General features: G+C 39.4%; 1 protein-coding gene across 1 annotated transcript in view; it reads right to left on the bottom strand.

Moving 5' to 3' along the window:
* Positions 1-18187, bottom strand: part of LOC139149715 (titin-like) — a 57584-nt gene that overhangs the window by 2487 nt on the left and 36910 nt on the right. Inside the window, exons 43-63 of the mRNA XM_070721617.1 lie at positions 17263-17526; positions 16635-16913; positions 16123-16395; positions 15435-15716; positions 14405-14662; positions 13719-13997; positions 12929-13189; positions 12004-12282; positions 11369-11623; positions 10327-10608; positions 9415-9672; positions 8662-8928; positions 7871-8125; positions 7067-7354; positions 5553-5807; positions 4738-5022; positions 3719-3961; positions 3055-3327; positions 2308-2577; positions 1179-1460; positions 218-478 (exon numbers count right to left, since the gene is read on the bottom strand). Of these exons, the coding sequence (XP_070577718.1) occupies positions 218-478; positions 1179-1460; positions 2308-2577; positions 3055-3327; positions 3719-3961; positions 4738-5022; positions 5553-5807; positions 7067-7354; positions 7871-8125; positions 8662-8928; positions 9415-9672; positions 10327-10608; positions 11369-11623; positions 12004-12282; positions 12929-13189; positions 13719-13997; positions 14405-14662; positions 15435-15716; positions 16123-16395; positions 16635-16913; positions 17263-17526 (5649 nt within the window). The remainder of the gene's footprint in view (positions 1-217; positions 479-1178; positions 1461-2307; positions 2578-3054; positions 3328-3718; positions 3962-4737; positions 5023-5552; positions 5808-7066; positions 7355-7870; positions 8126-8661; positions 8929-9414; positions 9673-10326; positions 10609-11368; positions 11624-12003; positions 12283-12928; positions 13190-13718; positions 13998-14404; positions 14663-15434; positions 15717-16122; positions 16396-16634; positions 16914-17262; positions 17527-18187) is intronic.

Here is an 18187-nt window from a genome sequence, read left to right as displayed (position 1 = left end):
TTTGCTTGTAAAAATGAATAGTTAGAAAATACCTTGAGGAAAATTCGAGCGAAAGTTTTAAGTCTTTTACTTTCAAGGCATGAACTACTTTAATTCATCGTCTTTATAGCTTGCATGCTACTTTTCTGCAGGGGATACAAATTTTCACAATTTTCTTCTGCGGTTTTGATGATGAAGTAAAGCTTATACAAAAAGTGAAAAATTGCTCTACACTTACTTGTTCTGGCTTTCAATGAGTCCAAGTTGGTGGATAATCCAAAATTGATGGCGGACAGTGTTAAGCTGTACTCTTCACCAGGAAGCAGACCCACAATGCTTTGTGTCAGCTGCGACTTTGGTATGTTAGTGATTGGTGAAGGTGGTGACCCTTGACCGGGGTCATAGGTCAAAGTGTACGTCTGGAAGGTGAAAGACTGTGGTATCCACTGTACAAAGATGAAGTTGCTGGTTGATGTAATGACACGCAATATAGTTGTCACTGCAAATAGAAATTGGAAAAAAAGGTTTATTTCTAGATTTGATGGCTCCTTGAAACATTTCTCATAAATTTTGGATAATTTTTGTCTCTGATAAACAGCAAGGTGTGGAAGTTTATATTCTACCATGTGCAGCAATATTCTTGCACAGGCAGTCACAGTTCATGATTTAAGGTCAATGAAAATGCCACATTCCTTATCATTTAATTATTGCAACATTTGTTCATTAGTACACTTTCCATAAATGAATGTCGTACTTCATGTACTTTTAGATGATACGCTGCAATCAGCTGAACCACGACTGGTTTTATCATCAATCCTCTTCACAAAAATCCTGCTGGTATGAAGAACTTGACTACCATTACCAAAGATAATGTGAGCTGCACATATACAATCTCACTGGAATTAGGATCTTGTCTAATTTTCCCATCACTCGAGATTTAAGTTACACATGAGGTCATGCATGAATGCCTGTGGCATTGACCACGTGAGAATTCTTAAACCACCAAGTAAAGCACTCACACAGAGTAAAACCAAACGACAAGATACGATGATACAACCAAAATTGGTACATGAGACTGTCAACCAATGAGATGAACATGGGTATCTAATACAACATGCACTATAGGGTCAAGTTCACTCACATGTGAACTTGACCCTGGCACAATGCATGTGGCACTGAATAGGGTCAAGTTCACTCACATGTAGATTGCTGAGTGCTCCTTGGCGAACTCTTCTGCAAGTCTGCGCCGCTGCCAGCAAGCGTGACGATGTCTATCTGGTACGTGGTAGCTTCGTTCAGTCGTTCCACATCAAACGTTACAGCATCCTGCCCAACAGTTCCAGCCAGTGTAGGCTGGTCCTCCCCTGTGGCGTAGTAGATCTCAAAACCATCAAAGTCGCTGGTGCTCGGCGGATCCCATGCTAAGCTGATGCTTGTGGATGTTGCCGACAGGTAGATGATATTTTCCACGGGCAATGGAACTGCAAATCAGATGGATTGGAAACATGAGAATTTTGTCGGTTGGAAGAAAGTTTCATTTTTAATGTGAGCAAAGAGTAAATAAATATATAATTACTGACAATTTTAATAAGCATTATGTTGGGGACACTTTAACTCCTTTAATGCATTTAAGGGCAGGAGAGGGGTGGACAGGAGGCCCTGGGTTTAGATATTGTAACCTATGTAAGTGTACAAGAGGGTTATAAAATGGGTGTGTGTTCAAATAGAATGGATGCATAGACTTCTTTTACACCACAAAAATGTATTTAGAAAAAAAAGGCCTATAAAGAGATGGGTTCAGGATAAACAGGGTGGAGAAAGGGTGCAAGGGCCAGATATAGATGCAATAAAGAGGAATGCGCATATTCAGACTCTCAAAGTTTTACAATTTTTTTTTGATCCACCGCTTGTAGGGGCTCTTTTTAAAGCTTTTGGAGTAACTAAACTTTTTCACATTCTTAGTTTTCAAAAATTGAATATTGCATTTTCCCCTAAAGAGTTCACCCAGGGATTGGTGGCTAATTTGCATTTCAAATATTGGTTAATGTCAGGTAATTTGTTTCTCTAAGTACCACACTTTGCATTGTGACCCCTGATTTTATTCTAGATTTGCTAAGGGTATGGGTCAAAGTTTCATTGAGAAAAGTTTGAACAAATGTTTAAGTCTTTCACTTTCCACGTGCTTACTACCTTAAGAGGAGGTAAAAAATGGGTCGTAATACCTTAGGGATAAAAAATTTGTGACTGATAGGATGGATGAAGAACAAAAATGGGTGCAGAATCTATCATCATCATGCGTGTTCAGAGCGATGACAGAACGAAACTCACTTGTTCTCTGTGTTATTGAAGATTCATCCAAATTTCCACTGTTTCCGGTTACTTGTACTGTAATTGTGTACAATCTACCGGGAGTGAGACCGCTGAAGGCATGCAGTGTAGCTTCGTCTATCGCCTTGGTGACAGCTTGGGTGTCGGTGCCTGATGCCGTGGCGATGATGACATAATTTTCTGCCAGGGGCTGGTCTGTCTGTCCCCAAGTTATCGAGACAGATGTGGTATCGTACTCAACAATGGCGATTTCCAGAGGTTGTAGAGAAGCTGATGATTAAAGTGCAAAATAAATTTCAGTATTTAAATAAAAAATGTGCTAATGTGGGGGATTTGTTGTCAACTTTATAAGAGCTGAAAATTAAATATGAATGCTAATGATACTAGGCAGGACAAAAGCTACAAAAATAACTTTTGTTCAGCCAACAGAAGCAGTCGATACATTATTTTTCTTTCCAGCACGTCTACACATTCACAAAGTACATTTGTCTTTCCATTTTCATTGAAACTTTTTGTAAATGATAAAAAAAAGTCATTTTACATGCTGTCAGATAAAAATTTTATTGACCTGGGACATGAGTAGAAAGTCACACACTGTTCTTACTGTTATACCTGTTTAGGGGCCTACAAATAACCAATATGCTTTGAATTAATAGGTCACATGACAGGTTTAAACCAATGAAAATATCTATTTCCTGAGCATTCTGCCCAGGGGGAGGTTGACACTGCAATCGTAAATGAACATACCCGTTGAGATTTGAGTTGTAGACGCTTCGCTGCTCGCACCGTTAACAACGGTCACGACCCTGACTTCGTAGAGCGTGCCTGGTTCCAATCCGGTTATTGTCACCGACAGCACATCAGACGCAACCGATGCAAAAGTAATTTCTGAACCACCATCCGGCACGTATGATACAGTGTATGCTTCGAAGTCTCCTTCCGCAGCCTCCCATGAAATAGGGATGATGGTTGGTGTGATCCTGGCAGTGTCAACGGTGATTTGACCTGGGGCAATCGGTTCTATGATGGACACAACAGAATATCAACAATTAGTACAAACTTTTACAATCATTTTGAATGAAAGGCTATATGCATGATTGATAAAAAATTGCTGCGATGGCAAAATTTTGCACTTTTGAGACCAAAATAAACTATTCTGTACATTTTAGCAGGTGACTGAAGAAATACTGGTATTCTGTTATCGAATTCAACTTGACCAGAAAATAAACACAATCAAATCAATTTGCATAAAGGTACAATTCTATTGTACGCTTTTTTCGATTGTCCATTCGTATTTCCTGTCAGCACTACAAATCTTCTACAAAAACCAAAAGAAAAATCTTGCTAACACTTTCAGCCAGATTTCCTTCGAAAATGTTACAATTCCTCTGCAAATGTTACCAGAACTTACTGGTTCTTTGGAGAATGGATGATTTCAGGTTGTTGTCAGCTGTTGGCGTCACTGTGATTTCATACTCTCTGCCGGGGACCAGACCCGTGAATCTGTATTCCGTTCCCGGTGTAAAGATAGGTGTGGAGGCCGGATCATAGCCAACCAAGTATCCAACAGTTGTCACTGCCGCAGGACCCCATAAAATCTCAATTTCTGTCGTGGTTACCTCTAATACAATGATTTCACCAGCCTGTATAGCAGCTGCAAATTTAAGTCAAAACAGGTTTGAAAAAGTTAAAAAGACTGACAGCAATGTTGGTCTTGCCTTGACCTTTATAAATGTAAAGTAATCTTTGGCTTTTATAGTTTGCTGACCACAATAATATGTTTTGTTTTGTGCTTTGATCATATGAGCATGACAGAACCACAAGGATATTACCACACATAGGAGGAACTACACATATTGCAGGTTTCTTGAATGTCTTTGGGAATACCTTTCATAAACAGAACCTACAGTGCTTTTCTCTGAACCATTGGCAGTATGGGAAGTAGACATCTTGTCTAATCTTAGGAGTTGCCAACTCTGTCACTGGCATTATAATCGTCTGGGCAATAAATATTAGTCTATGACAAAGAAGTCGAATCTGTGAAAGTTAAAGCATTGTCTGGAAGGAGGTCGGATGTGTAGTCAAAACAACACAACACATCCACACACATCAAGCTCAGAAAGCATCATTTGCAATGGTTGTTTTTGCAGATCTGGTGGTGTTGTTTTGACTATGTCTGACCTCCTTCAAGACAATGTTTGAATTTTCACAGCGTTGATTTCTTTGTAATCAACTGATATCAACGCTAGACAATAGTTACACCTAACAGAGTTGGCAACTCCTCAATTCAGAAAGTATGTCTTGTTTGCCATATGCTTCAATGCGAACCACTGTAATGTTGGACAAATATATCTAAACAAAATAAACTGATCCTCATATCTCTTAAAATTTAAAATGGCCGCCGGAGTGAAAAAACTGCTGACAACATACCAGTGGTCACTTCAACAGAAGTTGGTGCACTCTTAATTTCATCGTTTCCAGTTCCGATCTTCGAAACAACAGAAACTGTATACGTGGTTGAATGATCAAGCCCATCTATTGTCAACTGGAACTCTTGTTTATCCACAACTTGAACCAGGTGTTCAACGTCCTGTGGGTCACGGTACGACACTTCGTAATTGTCAAAGTCACCGGCTGGTGGACCCCAGACAACTGTGATGCTGGTCGTTGTGATCAGATTGTCCACAACTGCCACTGTTGATGGCGCTTCTGGTCCTGTTGATATTGGAAAACAGTCGATAGGTGACAAAAATTTCCGACACAAGGATCATAATTTGTGGATAGCTCATTTGAAAAATTTATATTCACATTTTGTCATGCTGAAAATCAATGACAAAAACCTGCAGAAAACCTTCCAGTATGAAAGATATTCTCATAATTAATCAATATTTTTAACATTTGACTGAACTTCAACACTCAATTGCAAGATTTAAGAAAAGGATTTCTAAAGAAGTTAGCAAAACCAACAGTTCCAGACGGCGCCCTCTGAAAGCATTCTGGAACTACAAATCATAAGAATTGTCATGATTACCTAATCCTATGAACATCAAGGTGACTTTCAAAATTGTTTTATTACGCACTAAAATTATCAAAATTCAGAAATAATTAAATAAAATACAAGATTCATCAGATAATTGCTTATCAAGACAGACTCAATAACATAATAATTGTAAAAACTTCTGATTGAACTTCAAAATTTGTTGAGAATAATGAGGAAAGCATTTCAATTATATTGGATAACTTACTTGTTCTCTGATTGATTGTCACTGCGACAGCTGTTCCAGTCACTTGAACTGTGACGGCATACATAGTGCCGGGGGTCAAGTCCGTAAATTGGTGTTTTGGAGAGCCTCCTAGAGGAACACTGGCGTATTTTGGGGTCTCTCCTGCTGCGGCTGCTATGGCAAAGTAGCCATCACCTTGGGCACTTGGTCCCCATACGATACTGATGGATGTTGTTGTTACGTCAAGTACAACGATGTTGGCAGCTCCAAGGGCAACTGAGGTCAATAAGATGAATGGAAATTAGTCATGACTTTGGGAATGTAGAGAATACTGCTAAAACAGTGACTAGTTTCAATGCAACTAAATATTTCTGGGAAAATGATGACTTTCCCAATGCTGTAGATACATAAATTAAGTGACTGTAATAAGGAAAAAGTGGCCTTTGAATATATTGTAGGAATGTTTTACGTGTTGAGGTAAAATCTGGTAAATATTTGAGTTTCAAACTTTCTACATTTCTAGGCTTTTGTAATCATCATCAATATCATACAATCATAACCATTATCATCAGCATTATTATTAACAAATCATCTAAATCACATCGTTATCATTGCCAGCATTGATATCATCATTGTCATCATCATCATCATCATGATCATCATCATTATAATCATCATCTTCATCAAATTATCAATTTCACATCATCAAATCATCTAAAACACCACCATCCCAACATCATGGTCCTCACCATCATGGTCATCACCACCATCATGCCAGCATCATGGTCATCACCACCATGCCAGCATCATGGTCATCACCATCATGGTCATCACCACCATCATGCCAGCATCATGGTCATCACAATCATGCCAGCATCATGGTCATCACCATCATGCCAGCATCATGGTCATCACCATCACCCAAGCATCATGGTTATCACCATCATGCTAGCATTATGGTCATCACCATCACCCAAGCATCATGGTTATCACCATCATCCAAGCATCATGGTCATCACCATCATGCCAGCATCATGGTCATCACCATCATGCCAGCATCATGGTCATCACCATCATGCAAGCATCATGGTCATCACCATCATGCCACTATCATAGTCATCACCATCATGGTCATCACCACCATCATGCCAGCATCATGGTCATCACCATCATGCAAGCACCATGGTCATCACCATCATACAAGTATCATGGTCATCACCATCATGCCAGTATCATAGTCATCACCATCATGGTCATCACCACCATCATGCCAGCATCATGGTCATCACCATCATGCCAGCATCATGGTCATCACCATCATGCCAGCATCATGGTCATCACCATCATGCCAGCATCATGGTCATCACCATCATGCCAGCATCATGGTCATCACCATCATCCAAGCATCATCATGGTCATTAGCACCATTCTAAATAGCACAACGATTTTTCAGCACAGACAATCGTCTTGTAACAGTGAACATCGTCTAAATTTCAAGAAAAGACAGCACGAACAGTCTAGAGATCAATGCTTACCTGTGGAAGCTGTCAAAGTGAATGGGTCGCTTGTCATAATATCATCACCACTACCAGCTGAGGTTTGAACTTTAATGCTGTAAGAAGTATCTGGATCCAGTCCTCCAATTGTGAAATCAAAACTTGCGGCATCTGATGCAATTGAGCCGGCATAGATAGCTTCGTTGGCATCCCGTCCATAGAAGATTTCGTACTTATCAAAGCTGCCAGTAGCTTGGCCATCGATAGTGATATCAATTGAAGTCTCTGTGGTACTGCCAGATGTTACAGATACTGGAGAATTGGGCTCTGCAAATGAATTTGGTGAAATAAAATGAGTTACGCAAATTTATGATACATACGCACAATAAATGTTTCTGGCAAATAAATTGTATGGAAACATCCTAACATTGTAAAGCTGACTCCAGTATGAACAGTCAAAGTCATACGTACTGAATCTTGAAAATAAACATTCTAAACTTTATGCATACTTTGCTCAAGGCAATTCTTTCTCTTTCATCAATATGACAAAAAATTGACATATCAACATGCAAATTTGTGTTTGAGAGAAAATAATTCCCTTGAATTAACATATATTTGGTTTCCAAAAGTCTCTATGATAACTATGACAGAAAAAAATGGATCTCAATTCTCATGAGAACAATTAAGATGGTAGAAACTTACTTTTGCATGCTAGGTCTCAAAACAAGAACTATGACCCAAGTTTTCGATATTTTGAGAATAAAACAATCTGTCACCATGAGAATGATTCTTAACGATTATTTCTGAGGTGAACTCTGCCTTATAAGGAGAGGTAAGACTTACTTGTTCTTTGAGTGAATGTTCCCACAAAGTCTGAGCTGAGAACATCAAGTGTGATGGTGTACAACACGCCGGCATCAAGGCCTGTGAAGCTGTACTCAATGGTATCCAGCGCCAAGAAGCGTGGTCCGGAAGCCGATGGGTCAATGGACACCAAGTAGCCTGTTGCACTGGTGTTGGGCAGTGCACCTCCCCACATGATGGATATTTCATCAGTTGAAACTGATACAAGGGCAATCTCCGCTGTTGGAATAATTTCTGTAAGTAAAAAGTAACAAGAAAATGAAAAGTTAACAAACACACTAATTCTTTCGACTACAGGATACTAATCAAACTAATATGTATAGAAAACATGTCTGAGTTGACATGTGGGAAAAACGTTTTCTTGTATGATGTGAAGCAGAGACATTGAGCTGATGAAGGTACTGTCGGAATCAGTCAGAATAACAAAATGTGCAGCATGGAGATTTCTAGTCAAATTTCAGACACACTTGAGAATAGCTGTCCGATAGGCTCAGAAGACATGTAGGGCTAAATGCGTGAATATCAGTCAGGATATGCAGCAAAAAAATATCTAGTCAAATGCATGCAAATGGCGCGATAGAAGAAATGCAACAAAAAAATATGTGGTCAAGTGTTTGATGATCGTGTACGACTGTGGAATGGATGTAGCATTGAAACACTCTCACCGAATTTGATACATTCCCCTCGTTTTCCAAAGCGTGGGTTGATCCATGTGTAGTAATACAGGGGTGAAAGGGTTCACATTGATATGTCTGTCTCTCGTAGCTTACCTGTGGTGGCTTCTACAGATGCAAAATCACTCTTCTGTATGCCGCTCTTGGACGCCACTTCAATGACATAGCCTGTGTTTGGTATCAGGCTGTCAATGGTCACTGTGTTGACATCGCTGTTGACAGTGCTGTGGAACTGTTGCTGCAGTCCGACCTGAGTGTAATAGATCTCGTAGACATCAAATTCACCGATGGAAGCTTCCCAGATGATATCAAGCGATGTCGGGGTGCTTGAGGTCACAGCTACACTGCCTGGTGGGTTTGGCTCTGAAAGGAATTTTTCAAAATAATGACAAAGTATTAAATAAATTGAAAAACAGTTGGTATTATATATGGTTTTGAAGCAGCATATTTTGCTGTAAAATGAGCTGTGTTAATAAGGTAGTATGCACCTCGATGGAAAGACTTTAACTTTTGCTTAAACTTTCCTCAATGAAACTTTCAACCACAATCTCACTACATCAAGAATGAAAATAAGGGGTCACTATGCAAATTTTGGTACAAGAAAAACAAATTACCTAAAATTTACCAATATTTGAAATTCAAAATGGCCACCATCCCTGTATTAACTCTGTGGGTAAAATTAAATCTTTGATTTTCAAAAAATTAAGATGGGAAAATTTTTCTTATTCCAAGAGCTTTAAAATGAGCTCTAACAAATGGTAGATTAGAAATTAATTGTAAATACTTTTGAGTCTGGAAATCTGTCCCTGAGATGCATTTTACCTTAATGGTGTTACTTCAAAAACTTACTTGTCTGTTGGGTGATAGTCTGACCGACATTGGGTCCAGCAATCTGTACAGTGATGGAGTAATCCCTTCCAGGAGTCAAACCAGGGAATGTGTAGGTGATGGTGTCGAGCGTCAGGTAATGTGGGTAGCTACCGCCCTCTGCAGGTGTCAGGAGGAGAATGTAGCCATTTGCCTGCTGATTGTCAGTAGCTCCCCATAGGATAGTTATACTGTCAGTTGTTACGGCGACAACTTCAATTTGACCTGGTGGAATGGTTGCTGTTTCACAGGAAGAAAAGAACAAAATGATGTATCAAACAACATTTAAACTGATTTTCTTTACGAGTGCCACGCCAGCATATTGATGATTCATGTTAGTGGCAGAGACACATAACACTTGAAAGAATATCGCTAATTTCTGATACTAACAAAGCATTTGGCCATGACAAGTATTTATGAGAAATTCTGGATAAGAATTTCTGAAATAAGGCTAAGAAATATAGCAACATTACAGCAATACTGGGATTGAATCATAAAAATATAATAAGTACAGAATACCACGACAAGGTGCATAAATGCACAGAGTTACAAAATGACTTTGTCAGAATTTCTCTTAGTAGCAGCAAATGTTATAAAGCAGGGCCTATATTTAGCAATGATGCTATAATCATGACAGATGCTAATACTAAAAATTCTTAGATTCACTAAATCTGGTGCAGTCTACAAAATTTCAAATAATCTGTCCTGTTGATGACAATAATATTTTTTCATCAAAGTTTTTAGTTTTGTACTTTTCAATGTCTTACATATCAAGCAACCTACATTTGAATCACTAGCAAAAAACATTATTTGGATTTGAGTCAAGACTGTATCTAGCTTGGATCTGCATCACAAGAGTATCCAGCTTGAATCTGAGTCAGAAGCTATTCTTACCTGTACTGGCGGTTAGCTCAGATGGCTCGCTTCTCACATAATCACCGACAGTTCCAAATCGTGTGACAATTCTTATCATATATGAGGTGCCTGGCCTGAGATTCTCAATATGGAAAGTTCTTGGGCTGTCTTTGTTGACAACTCCCAGGACTTTGACAGAACTATCCGGGTATTCCAGAGAAATTTCATAGACACTGAAGTCACCGGAAGCAGCGTCCCAAGAAATATCAAGAGTGGTTTCTGCCTGAGTGTCAACAGTTATGGTACCAGGCGGTGTCGGTCCTAGAAAAATTACAGAACAAAAAAACAATTAGTAACAATTTTGTGAAGAAATTCTAAGGTAAATTTTTCTTAAAATGATGAATATCGAGATAAATAAGGTAGTGGATATTCCGGTAAAGAAAGAAATGTCAAAAGAACTCAAGCTAAATCAACAGTTTTCAGGGCGCCTTTACAGGCAATCTGGAACTGAAAAATTGCTTCTGCATAACTGCATGCCAAATTGAGATTCTTGTCAAAGAAACTTTTGGCAATTCAAAAACAGCATGGCCCTGAATTTCTATCTAAAGAAGCAGCCCATGAACAAGATGGAAACATAAACAATAAAAAAATAACTTTTTAGCCTGAGAGAAGCAGTCAGTTTTCTTGACGAAAACCAGACCAATAGAATGTCTCTTTTTTAATCTAAACTAACTGGATGCATCATTCTGGAAAAAGCTGCTGTTTGTTGTCAGTTTGAAAAAAGTTGGAATATGAAGGCAAATCTGAGATGCATTGCTCATGTAACTTCACGACAAACTTCTCATTATGACTATGACATCAGGAGACAGAAAATCCACCCAGTAGAGGTCAAGCAATGTGACGTTTCAATTAGACTATTAACTTTGTTGTTTTGATGTTCAACTGGACAAGAAGAATGCCATTATTAGTGCATCATTAAATCGTGTACAGGGCAACCAAACCAGTCTTAAGGATCACCAATTACGCCTTGTGATAATTTTAAACAACTGGTATACCAGGGAAACTTCACACTTCTACTTACTTGTTCGGACCACAACTTCTGATGCCGTGTTTGGTCCAGCCAGCTGAACCTTGATTGTGTACTCGGTTCCGGACACGAGGCCCTGGTAGGTGTACCGATTGGTCTCCCTCTGAAGGAAGACGACATTGCCACCACCAGAGGGCGTGATTGTCAGCAGATATCCAGTTACATCCTCATCGGTGCTGGCTCCCCATAACAAGCTGATGCTTGAAGTAGTGACCTCGCCTACTATGATGTCACCTGCTGGTATTATTGCTGCAAATTTATGAGTAAAAAGTCGACATGTTGTAATGAAAGAGAGACTTACAAAAGTATTTGAAATGTTTTTACAGAAAAAAAAATCAAGCTTATGATCCTTTTTGTATAGACTGACTGTTTCTAAGATTATAACTATAAACAAAGTTGCATAAGGTGATCTTCACCATTTGTTTACCATAATTCTGTATAATGTATACAAAATAGGGTGTCTAGCATCTTGATGCTGACCATAAAAGCAGTAGATTGGAAATACTGAATTTGCATAGTTTTCCTAGGCTGACAATTATTTTTCTTATAACAGATTCCAGGATTGGTAAATTCAAAATTGTTCATTGTGTAATATATGTAACAGATTCCAGGATTGGTTGATCACTTACTTGTTGACTGGACAACATTTCTCTCCTGGCTGAACACATCATTGCCGTTAGACACCACCTTGGATTTGATAGTGAATGTGTATTCCGTGGAAGGTTCCAGACCCCTGAATTCATACTCAGTGTTGCTGCTTGGTATAGTTCCGGCCGTAGTCAGCTGGCCATTTGGATCGGTGTAGGACAAGACGTAGGAAGTGACTTCACCTTCTGGAGCTGTCCATTCAACCGTAATGGTTGTTGGTGTGTGACTCTTTACAGCAAAAGCAACAGGTGCATTTGGTTCTGAAAATGTAAATTTAAATGTTTTAACTATTGAAATGCATTATAGATAAGCCATATGTTGATTTTAACATATAAATCCAATATGGCCGCCAAGTCATGTGACCTGTTGAAACTTCAAAGGTCAGGTGCACAAGAACTCACATGACTTTGTTACCCTGGAAGTTTGATAGTTTTATGTGTTGTAGTTTTTGAATTCTAGGGTAGAAGAAAAATCAGAAAAGGAAGAAAGAACTTGAATCAATAAATACGTCAATTAAGGCCAAGCCTATTGGTTACTCGTTGAATATTGAAAATTTTTATCCTTTCTTATCGAGGCATTAAGGTTTTAACCCTTTCATCACCATGGTTTGGCCCAAACCCATTGTTACAAATGGTGATTGTGGACCTGTTTACTGGGATTTGGGGTGAACAGGTTAAAGCTTTGTCAGTTGTATCCTGGATGTGATTCAACTGTTTGTGTTGTCTTTGAAAAGAAGAGTTTCTTGTTCAACTCCATACATCATGTTGAAATGCAAGCAGAACTAGACTTTTGTATATCGTGTGAAATTTCCAATATTATTGTGAGAAAGACCATGGGAAGAGTTGATTACTGATTTAACCGACTTGACTAATATGATTAATGTTCTATAATTATCTTGTAACTCACCTGTGGCTTGGATGATCTCGTCTCCGACATTTACCAAACAGCTCACAGTCAGGCTTATGGTGTATTCCCGGCCTGGCACCAATCCTTGGAATGTGTAAGACGACTCAGCCAGCTGCGCTACCCTGGGATAGCTACCCCCATCGGCAGGTTCAATGTCAAGGAGGTAGCCGAGTGCACCGCCCTGGGCAGTAACTCCCCACAGGATGTGAATACTGGTTGAAGTAACTTCACGCACTTCTATTTCACCTTCAGGAATAGTTGCTGGATGAGAAAAAAACATACCAATAAATGGTTATAATAAGTTCCTTCAGTGTAAGAAATACATGAAAATATACAGTGTTGCAGCAGTATGTAGAGCACACTGGGCTGGACCTTCAAAATGGAAACAATGGGGTTTTCTTAGGGGGCCTCCTGCAAGTTTTTAAAATGGCTGGACCTCCTAGAATAATGTCAATTTGTAAAATTATCCAGTACGGGCCAAGTCTTCTTCAGTGTTGCAGTGGTATTGATCTGAACGGTTTGTCTTGTTCAAAATAATTGCTTTGTCTGAACCTAGTAAAATACTTATACTTTTGAATAATACTTTAAAAAACATTGCTGTAATCTTAGTATAAATATTGCTTTAGAGTAATGTCCTTGAGCTATCTTCCTAGCCTCTGGTATCTGGTTCACTCACATAGGGTAGGGTGTGTGAGACACAGTAGATGCTTACAATATCACAACCCCTATCAGCTTATTGAAAAACGCAGAGTGAACTATCCACTAATGTAAAAGCTTCACCATGACTTACTTGTCGTAAACGTTTTCTCACTTGGCACACTTCTAAGGAGGTCCACGCCAGATCCGACGGTGGTCGTCACCATGATGTGGTACGTTGTGCTCGGACTGAGTTCGCTGATGGTGTACGTCGTAACTGATGACTCTACCACGCTTACCGGCACTTCAACACCGCCATCGGGCATGTACGAAATCTCGTAGTTCGCGAAATCACCCGTGGCAGCGATCCAACTGAAGGTTACTTCAGTTGGGTTAGTGCTGTCAATAGTGATAGCACCGGGTGGTGTTGGATCTGTGCAGGAAAATCAGAAAAAACACTTTCACTGATGTGTTTTTGTAACATCTTTTGTTATATATTTAAAAAAATTTACACATCTTACAAATTATACATTTATTATAAATATAAATTTTTATTTTAATTGCAGTGGTCAGCATCTGACCTTATTCTTGGATATCATTCTAAAAGTGATGGCCTTTTTAGAGAAGTTAGCAAATTCACTTACTCAGTAAACTGTAGTTATGAAATTCCAAACATACCATTACTTCATTTACGGTTTGCTTGAACATTTTTTGGACTAAAATTTCTGGAGAAAATTGAGTTGATATGGTATGGCATCAAGTCAGTCAAAAGATCAAGAATCGCTGCCAGAAGATTTCTTGAATTTGTGTAACTAAAAACAGCTTGGAATTATCTCTTACTTGTTCTGACTGCAGTAACGGCATCGGCAATCGGTGCATTGGTGTAACTGACTGTCAACGTGTATTCTTTTCCAGCAGTCAAGCCGCTGAAGCTGTACTTGGTGACAGAGTTAATCAGGAACTCTGGGTAGGTGTTGCCATCATCCGCAGGATCCAGGGAAACAAAGTAGCCGCTGGCTTCATCACTGCCTCCCCATGAGATCTCAATAGAACTGGAAGTCACACTGTCAAGGATGATGGCACCAGGTACGATGATTGCTGAAAGATATTAAAGATGCCGACGTTTTGATTTAGTGTAATCTTGTAGAACATGTTGGTTGTCTACAGACACTAGAGTGATTGACACACGTCTACGTATTCAGTTCATTTTCTTCCTTTGTTGCACCTCTGGGACAATTATTCAGACTAAAACTTTTGCAATGCGTTATTGGCATACTACTCATTTTCATGGAGGGAATAAAGTTTTCAATTAGTTTACTTTTTCTCCATAGTGTTAACACTGGGATGGCGGCCATTTTGAATTTCAAGTGTCAGAAATTTTGGGCACTAAATTTTGCATGGCGACCGCTGTTTGTAATTCTCAATTTCCAAAGGGACTTGCCTAAAGTTTCACTGAGGAAAGTTTAAACAAAGTATTACCTTTTCAATTTTGAGGCGCGTACTACTTTAATTGCAGATTGTCTTTATATTTTGTCGGAGAATTTCAGCAAGTCATATTTGAGATTGGGGGGGGCCTAAGATCTAAGGATGTATTTGGTGAGTTATAAGGTAAGGTTAGGGAAGGCTATACATTTCACTGTTTCTTGTTGGGTACACTGGATTTACTGGGGGCTGTGAGATTTACTTGTGTATCTTAGGTTAAAAGGGTGGCCCATTAAATGTTTTACCTTTGTATGAGCTGGGTATGTTGAACTTGGTTGACTTGGGTGTGAGGTAACCCATAGGTTATGCCGGGTTGGGTTATGGAAAGGGGGGCAGTTTATGTCTATGTGGGGTGAGGTTACTGAAAGGCTATACTGATTGGATTTACCTGTGTGTCCGGTGGCAGTACTTGGATCACTTTCCATAACAGATTCACCAGTGCCGACCTTTGTGACGATGCTTACATCGTAGGACGTGTCTGGTAGCAATCCGGTAAGATTGTAGGAAGTAGTCGCCTTGCCAACGGTGTCAGCAACTGACATGACTCCGCCATTGGCAGCGTAGGAGATCTCGTAGACAAATTCATAGTCACCTGGGGCTGCCTCCCAGCTGAGAGGCAACACAGTCGGTGACGCGGTTCCTATGGTGATCGCTCCTGGAGCACTTGGTTCTGAAACATGATAGACATCCATTGTTAACCCTTTCTCCAAAATGGTTTGGCCCAAACCCATTGTTAATGGTGAGTGTAGATCTGTTCATAGGGTGTTGGTGGGGGGGGGGGGGGGCGTGAACAGGCTATACAAAAACTGACAGACAGACTGAAAGAGTGATGACATCAGCAAACAAACGTGTGTTCAGAGTATCGGAACACAAAATACCATGGTTTAGAAAATTCCATGTTAAACACACCTGGCATATGATCTACTCCAGGTTTAACATTCAATCAAACAAGTTTGTATTTACAAAACAACTATGACAAAGTTTTGAGTAAAGCATCGTAATTTATCCAAACTAAATTAATTATCCGCAATTAGGATCAAATAATAAAACATAATACACAACTAACGAGAACTTACTTGTGAACTGAGAAACAGTTGTTTCAGAGCCTTCCCCAGATGACACTACAATTTGCAGCTTAATTCTATACTCCACGCCAGTCTGAAGTCCAGTGAATGTGTACTTATGCTCACCACCGACTTCAACGACGTGTGTTAACGTATCACCGCCAGACAGTGGTGTTGCAAGTACGGCGTAGTTGGTCGCAAATGGATTCTCACTTTCGCCCCACTCAATGGTGATACTCGTGGTGGTAACTTCCAAAATCAGAATTTCCTCGGCTGGTACGGCGTCTGAAGTTGAGAAATGCAAAGTGTCAGAAGATGTTTACAACTTTCTAATAATCAAACACTGATTCTTTCAATGACTGAATATGATATGCATAAGCAGATTCCTATGAATATGTGACCTTATACGACTCTTAACTGAATTGTGATATTACAATAGCAGTGTTTTCTTCAGCGTTTCTTTCACAAGTTGATAGTCTTTAAGCTTTATCTTATCCTTCCGATATTGAAATATACAAAATTACCTGTGGTCCCTTGGCCAGTAGAGGGCGCACTAACTTCTTTGTCTTCAACACCTCCTTTAACAGAAGAGAGATAGATGTCATAGGTGGTGTCAGAGTCCAGACCATCAAGAGTGTAGCTGGTTAAGCTGCTGTCGATGTTGCCAGCTATGATGGTGGCACCCCCTGTTTCGGCATAACTGACTTCGTAGTAATCAAAATCTCCGACTGTGGTGGTCCATGAGAAGGTCAAGCTTGTCGATGTAGTGCTGTCGATGCTGATAGCACCAGGTGCATTCGGCACTAAAATGCAAATTAATGTAAAACGTTGATATTAACATTCACATTGCAACAATGATTATGAAAGATTTGGAAAAAATATCTTACAAACCAATATGAGTGGTGTAATTATAAAAAGTGATATTTTTGTTAGATATTTAGCCTTAAAGTAATCACATTCTAAGTTTGGTAGGTTCACAATAGTTGTCTCATAATCTATAAACTACAAAATACAACACAGAGCAGTTCAGTTCAGTTCAGTTCAAAAGAAGGATAAGATATCTGGTTAGGATAATTACAGTTGACAACATGACAAAGAGAAAAGAATAATATTAAATGATTTGATTTCAAGAATGGTGAAATGGACACTTACATGTTCTCTGTTCGACAGATCCCTCAATTGGAATACCCTGAACGTTGACATAGATGGTGTACAGCTTGCCAGGCATCAAACCAGTGAAAGTGACTCGTCTGGCGCCATCTGCAGGCAGAGGCAGAGTGCTGGGGTTGCCATCTGGTGGCTCATGTCTGATGACGTAGCCATCGAATGGAATGCCCTCTGGAACAGCACCCCAGGTAATGTCAATGCTTGTTGTCGTCACGGTTTTGATGATGACAGCGGCAGGGCCAGCAGCGCCTACAAGAGTCAAATAAATTCAGATATTGAGCAAGTATGAATTTAAAAAATTGATAACATTACCATTTGAACAATTACAAACCTTAAAGGTATACAGTCCCCTGTAATCTAAATATGCCCATATGTGGTCAAAGGGGCGTTCTTCGGTATTCAAAATGCCCATGTGAGGGCGCTGTTTTTAAAAGCAGCCACCCGCTTAAAATCTGTGATTGGTTAGATTTTCTCTGTCCATGGTAACTGTGGCAAAATTGGAACAGGTGACAGTATACCTTTAATTATCAGACATTGGCTGTCAATCTCTGGCTTACTTCTATTAAAAACTGAATCTTTAATTTTCACATGAACTCACTGACAATCTTTTAATATCGAGCAAAGATCAAAGATTGTGTAGTTGTCAGAATTCGAAGGCAGTGTACGTTTTCCTTAGTTTATGTTAACCCTTTCACCACCATGGTTTGACCCCAAACCCATTGTTAACAATGGTCATTGTGGATCTGTTTACAGGTTATTGGGGGTGAACCAGGTAATACACACTTTGAAACTGAAAGTTTTAACTCTGTACTCAAATTTTCTCCTGGGAAACTTTAAACAATTCTTGTTCATAATCAAGTCTTTAAAAACCAAGGATTGAGTTGCAAAGTTCTGGCCAAGTATTACAATG

This window comes from Ptychodera flava, chromosome 2 (genome assembly GCF_041260155.1).
Source record: "Ptychodera flava strain L36383 chromosome 2, AS_Pfla_20210202, whole genome shotgun sequence".
In the NCBI taxonomy this organism is placed as follows: domain Eukaryota; kingdom Metazoa; phylum Hemichordata; class Enteropneusta; family Ptychoderidae; genus Ptychodera; species Ptychodera flava.
This window is presented reverse-complemented; position numbering and strand designations above follow the sequence as displayed.